The 5326-nt window shown below is 50.0% G+C and overlaps 2 protein-coding genes across 2 annotated transcripts; both read left to right on the top strand.

Moving 5' to 3' along the window:
- Window positions 1-2695: 2695 nt before the first annotated feature.
- TERG_12237 (uncharacterized protein) lies at window positions 2696-3124 on the top strand (the record flags this gene model as incomplete). The annotated part of the gene is made up of 1 exon (XM_047751224.1): window positions 2696-3124. One exon carries the CDS (start codon window positions 2696-2698, stop codon window positions 3122-3124), a length of 429 nt encoding a protein of 142 aa, XP_047606496.1.
- A 593-nt stretch (window positions 3125-3717) lies between these two features.
- On the top strand, window positions 3718-4563 carry TERG_05071 (Ras-like protein; the record flags this gene model as incomplete). The annotated part of the gene is made up of 4 exons (XM_003234427.1): window positions 3718-3729; window positions 3777-3891; window positions 3987-4262; window positions 4325-4563. The coding sequence occupies 4 exons, from the start codon at window positions 3718-3720 to the stop codon at window positions 4561-4563; spliced, it is 642 nt and encodes a 213-aa protein (XP_003234475.1).
- Window positions 4564-5326: the final 763 nt, after the last annotated feature.

Raw genomic sequence — 5326 nt, 5'->3', positions numbered from 1 at the left:
ACCGACGCTCTTCGGAAGGAACTTGTCGCTACTCGCATCAGGGTTATTGAAATTGATCCCGGCCAAGTTGAAACTGTAAGGATCTAACTACTTACTTTTGGTGATTTAAGATAAGATGATTTGGACCACGATATAGGCTAACGCAGGAGCGGCGGCGTTTGCAGGAATTTTCCGTGGTGCGATTTTATGGAGACAAAGCCAAGGCGGATGCTGTTTATGCGTAAGTCTCCAGTCCCTCTCTGATGAGCTGCGTCGAGTTTCGTGACACTGACTGTTGTTGAATGTGTGTGATGTCTAGTGGCTGTGATCCTCTCACGGCAGAGGACATCGCGGAGGTAATCGTATTCACCGCTGGGCGGCCGGAGAACGTCGTTATCGCGGATACGTTGATCTATCCACAACATCAAGTGAGTTCTTTCTTTCTTTCTTTTTTACTCTTATCCATTTTCGATCCATTTTTCAAATCAAAAAGGAGCCCCCAACCGAGCAAATCTTGTCTTCCGTTTCCGTTCCTTTCCCCCCTTCTCCCTTTCCCCCGTTCTGGAGTCAAACGTGAGTTTTTCTAACACGCGCGCGTCCTCTTAGGGGTCGCCAACGACTCTATATAGGAGGTCATAAGCCCAGGCAGCAGACAGGCAGAAGGTCAGAGGGCGAGAAAAGAGATGAATCCGAGGACACGGAGACGACTTGACCATGTAGATATGTATATAGAAGAACGTGTCTTGTCCATTGTCTTCCGGACTATAGTTACTGTCTATCAAACCCCCTTTTTTTTCAGTTCTTTGCTACTCCTGCCAAGCTGCCCGCTTAGCTTAGCTCCTACACTAGATGGGTAGATGTACCTTGCATTGTCCGGCCGATGTAGAAGTCCCATCGAGGGCAAAAGTGATAGTCTCTCAAGGTGAAAAGAGGTAAAATAAGAAAGAAGAGGAAGAAAAAGAGAGGGGGAAAAGAAAAAAAACAAAAAAGACAAACAAAAGCACTTTCTACACGTGAATGAAATGACAGGGCAGGGCATCCATCATGGCTTTTTTTTTTTTTTTTTTTTTTTTTTTTTTTTTTTTGGGCTGAACATCACACGCGAGAGATCCACGCTGGCAAAGGGGGGCAATAATGACTTGAGTGGTGTGAGGCCGCTGTGGACTTGGACTGTTCCTTAGCTAGATGAGAAACGTAGGACACTACTGTGACATAACAGAATCAAGATGCAATATCAATCTCGACCGTCCGGAGCCCACGGCCAGGATGAGATGGACGAGTATGCTACTCCAGATAAGAGACGGATCCTTCGGCCAGAGACTGCTGGTCAGTCTTGCTCGTGCCAGCGTAGAGCCATCGGAAGTCGTCGAGCGTGATCTACTTGCATGAATGGGCAATAACCCGACGAACACGGATGCAACACATGTACTCTCTGTAAGCATGCTGGGGATAACAATTATAATAGAAGGCAGCAAAGAGATGCTGTGGTGAGTAACTCTGGACCTACATCCGAAACTCCCAGGGCCAGGGATTAGATCCGCTGGCATGACAAGGCCTGGTCGTTGCAAAAAGGAAGAAGAAGAAGAAGAAGCATGAGGAAGGAATAGAATGATATATCGGCCCAGCGAGCCGACGGGCAGGGCTAGGAAGGGTAACCTTGCTGTATAAGTATGAACATGCTCCGTAAGTAGCTAAGTGTCCCCTCTACCGAGATGAGAGGTGGGCGTGGGAGTGGGAGGGAAGGGAAGGTCAAGGGCTGCATGATTTTGGGCCTGGCAGGTCGAAAGCAAGGGAGAGCTGGTGGCGTGTGAAACCCTGACAGGGCTGACCGGTGAAGTCACAGAGAAGCGTATATTCAGTAGTACCTGTACCTGTGGCCGTGTACCTGACCGCCGGGTGGTGTCGAGCGTAACTCGAGCAGCAGCGTAGTAGCAGGACAACGGAGCCCGACTCCACCAAGGTCGTTTTCAGTGGCCATTTCGCAGTTGTCGGCCTTTTTTGTGAGAAAGCATGTGTAAAAACGGGCAAATGCACTCCAGTCTCCAGCCCGGTTCGGGTCTCTGGGCAGTCTCCATGCTTTCCAGAGTTCTAAGTCTCATGCAGGAACTAGATAACGCACGCACGCAGCGAAGTCTCAGGTCAGCCAGTCGCAGGACGGATACTCCACCGTCTCGAGACGCCATCAGCGAATAGAGGCCTGCCTGTGACCGCCCGGAGCTCGCAGGACAGACCAAGTGGCTGTTATTTTTGGCTCCTGCTGGCTGGCTTGCTTGCTACCCAGGCAACCAACCGACTGTCTGCACCTGCGCCGTGTGATATGTAGCTTTCCCCGGGGGAGGCTTATCACACCTTAGGTACATACTCCGTACTGCAGAGTCAGGAAGTACATCAGTAGGTACATTACTCCGTAGCTTGGGCGAGCCTAGCTTGTTGACGGGTGGATGCTCGCAATCTCCGGCGTCAAGCCAGGCCAATCCCTTTTTTCCCAAGGCAAAAGGCGTTAAGTATCAAAAAGTAAAGCCTGGGATGGGACTTGAGGATGGGGAACAGGGCCCCTTTTTTTCTCCCTTCTCTTCCAGCTTCTGCAACTCCACTGGCTGTCTAGACGGAGAACTCTGGACGGAGAACGTGCCAACGGGGAGTCTCTGAGAAGTATCAGTGCAGTGTAGAGTAGAGTAGCAGTTGACTGAGCCGGAGGCTGGCGGGCGGTGGAAGGATGATGCCTGCTGGGGATCTGCGGTGCCTGCGGTGCTGTGAGTACGGAGTAGCATGTCCTGTATATACGGGCAGGAAGACGCCTCAACGCGCCGTCGTCTGGCTCGCTGAGACGCCCGCGGCCCTGCTGCAGGGTTCTGCCTGGCAGACGACGCTGCTCGAGGCCGTCCATCTGCCTGCTGATGCTTGTTGCTGCCTGTCTTGTTGCTGCCGGCGGTTTGTTCGTGGATGCCGCCGTCGCCTGCATGGTCACTCGCGCGCAGGAGACCAGCAGAAGCGACGACGGGGAGGCCTTCCTGCAGGCCATCCAAGTAGCCAGCAGACCTGCATCTCCGTCTCTCTGTCTCTGTCACTCCTGTCGACTGGTGTTGTCGTCTCTTATGTGGTCTGGCCGTGTAGTAGTAGAAATAATAATCAACAACTAAGATAGCGGTCCCTTTTTTTTCCTTTTTTTGCTTTTTCTTTGCTTCTTTTTTTCCCTTTTTTTATTCCCTTTTTTTTTCCTCTTCCTTTTCCCTCTTCGTCTTTTCTGATAGCAAAAAAGGGCGAGCGTTAACGTCGAGTTCGAGAGCAGCAAAGAAGAAGAAGAAGAAGCCAGCGTCTGAGCAGAAGCGCCGCATCTCTCTTACATCTTCTTTACTTCTACTTATCATCTTCTTCTACTCCTCTACTACTTCTTCGCTTGTCGCCTCCTAGAAAAGGAGTCAAGAAGCTGTCCTTTTGCTTTTTCCTCCTCGCCGTCTCTTCTCAACTGCTGCAACCACCGACTTGACTCTGCGATCTCTCGCTTCTTCTTTCTTTTTGGCCCTTCTTCTGACTTGACGTCCTTCTATATCTCTTCTCTTCGTCTCTTCTCTTTTTTCGACCTGTCGAGAATCCGTCTAGAAAAGAGGGAGCCTCCAGCGTTGTCGTTCTCCGTCCTCGCCGTCTGCTCAGAGCCCCCCTTACGCTGCGTCGTCGTCGTCGTCGTCGTTCTTCTTTTTCTTCTTCTTCTCCGGTTGCTACGACTACTCTTAACACATCATGGCCTCACGAGTAAGCCGGCTCTTCTTCTACTCGTCTACTCCTGCTAACGTCTGCAGTATCTCCGAGAATACAAGCTGGTCGTCGTTGGCGGCGGTGGTGTCGGCAAATCCTGTCTCACCATCCAATTGATCCAGAGCCATTTCGTCGACGAATATGACCCTACAATTGAAGGTGCCTTTCCCTTCCTCCTCTCTTCTTCTTCTTCTTCGTCTTCATCGTCTTCGTCTTCCCCTTGTCTCGTACATATAATAACTCATCCGTCACAGACTCATACAGAAAGCAATGCGTCATCGACGACGAGGTCGCCCTGCTAGACGTGCTCGATACCGCCGGCCAGGAGGAGTACTCCGCCATGAGAGAACAGTACATGCGAACCGGCGAGGGCTTCCTGCTCGTCTACTCCATCACCTCCCGGCAGTCGTTTGAGGAAATCATCACCTTCCAGCAGCAGATACTCCGAGTTAAGGACAAGGACTACTTCCCCATCATCCTCGTAGGCAACAAGTGCGATTTGGAAAAGGAGCGAGAAGTCTCACAAGAGGGTGCGTCTCTTCTCTTCCTCTTCCTTTTCTTCTACGGACATCACCTAACTAACTCTCGACAGATGGTGAAAAACTAGCACGGAGCTTTGGATGCAAGTTCATCGAGACATCAGCCAAGTCACGTATCAACGTCGACAACGCCTTTTACGATATCGTTCGAGAAATCCGCCGATACAACAAAGAAATGTCATCCTACTCATCTGGCGGCGGTGGATTCGGATCCCGAGGCCCAGAAGGCAAGATGGACGTCGACGACCAGGGCGATCAAGCCGGCTGCTGCGCCAAGTGCATTATCATGTAAACGGAATGAAAACAAGATAATAACAAAAAAAAAAAAAAAAAAAAAAGAAAAAAGAGAGAAAAAAAAGAAAGAAAGAGAGAGAGAGAGAGAGGGAGGGAGGTTGGGGAGGGAAAATATTCCATGGAAAATCCGAGAGACAGGCGGGCAGGCAAAACAGACGACAGACAGAACGGGCAGAGAAGCGAAAGATATTAAACATAACGGAGAATGGGAGGTTCGGCCAAGGGAAAAAGAGAGGTAAAAAAGGGTCAATCCGACTGGTAAGAGAAACGAAGTGACGCGCAAAACACAGGTAGAGGATTCTTTCCAGGGGTGTACGATTTTCAAAAAAAGGAAAAGCAAGCCATTTAAAACCAAATTATCTTCAATTGTCAGCATTTACAGTCAAGAGCAGGGGAATCGGATCCAATGCCTGAGAGCAGTCAAAAAAGGCGAAACCCAGCAACAGCCGAATCTCACTCGACCATGCTGTCTTTCGAACGAGTCGCTCATATAACCAGCCTCCGCGACCCCCCCTCCTCTCAACGTCCGCCGCAAGGACAACCGAGAAAAAGGCACAACGAATACGTCCGTCTCTCTCGAAGAAAACAGTCTCTACCTTCTCGACCGGTCCAGGATTGCACAGTTGATTGACCATTTTGATGATATTTTCTTCATATTTTTTTTTTTGTTCTATCTGGAATTTCATGGATATAATCTTCCTTTTTCTATTCCCCCTTTGCCTTTGCACTTTGGGTTTATTTCCCCCCCCCCCCCCCATATT

This window comes from Trichophyton rubrum (genome assembly GCF_000151425.1).
Source record: "Trichophyton rubrum CBS 118892 genomic scaffold supercont2.5, whole genome shotgun sequence".
Lineage (NCBI taxonomy): Eukaryota > Fungi > Ascomycota > Eurotiomycetes > Onygenales > Arthrodermataceae > Trichophyton > Trichophyton rubrum.
The sequence above is the reverse complement of the archived record's forward strand: the minus strand, read 5'-3'. Positions and strand labels throughout refer to the sequence as shown.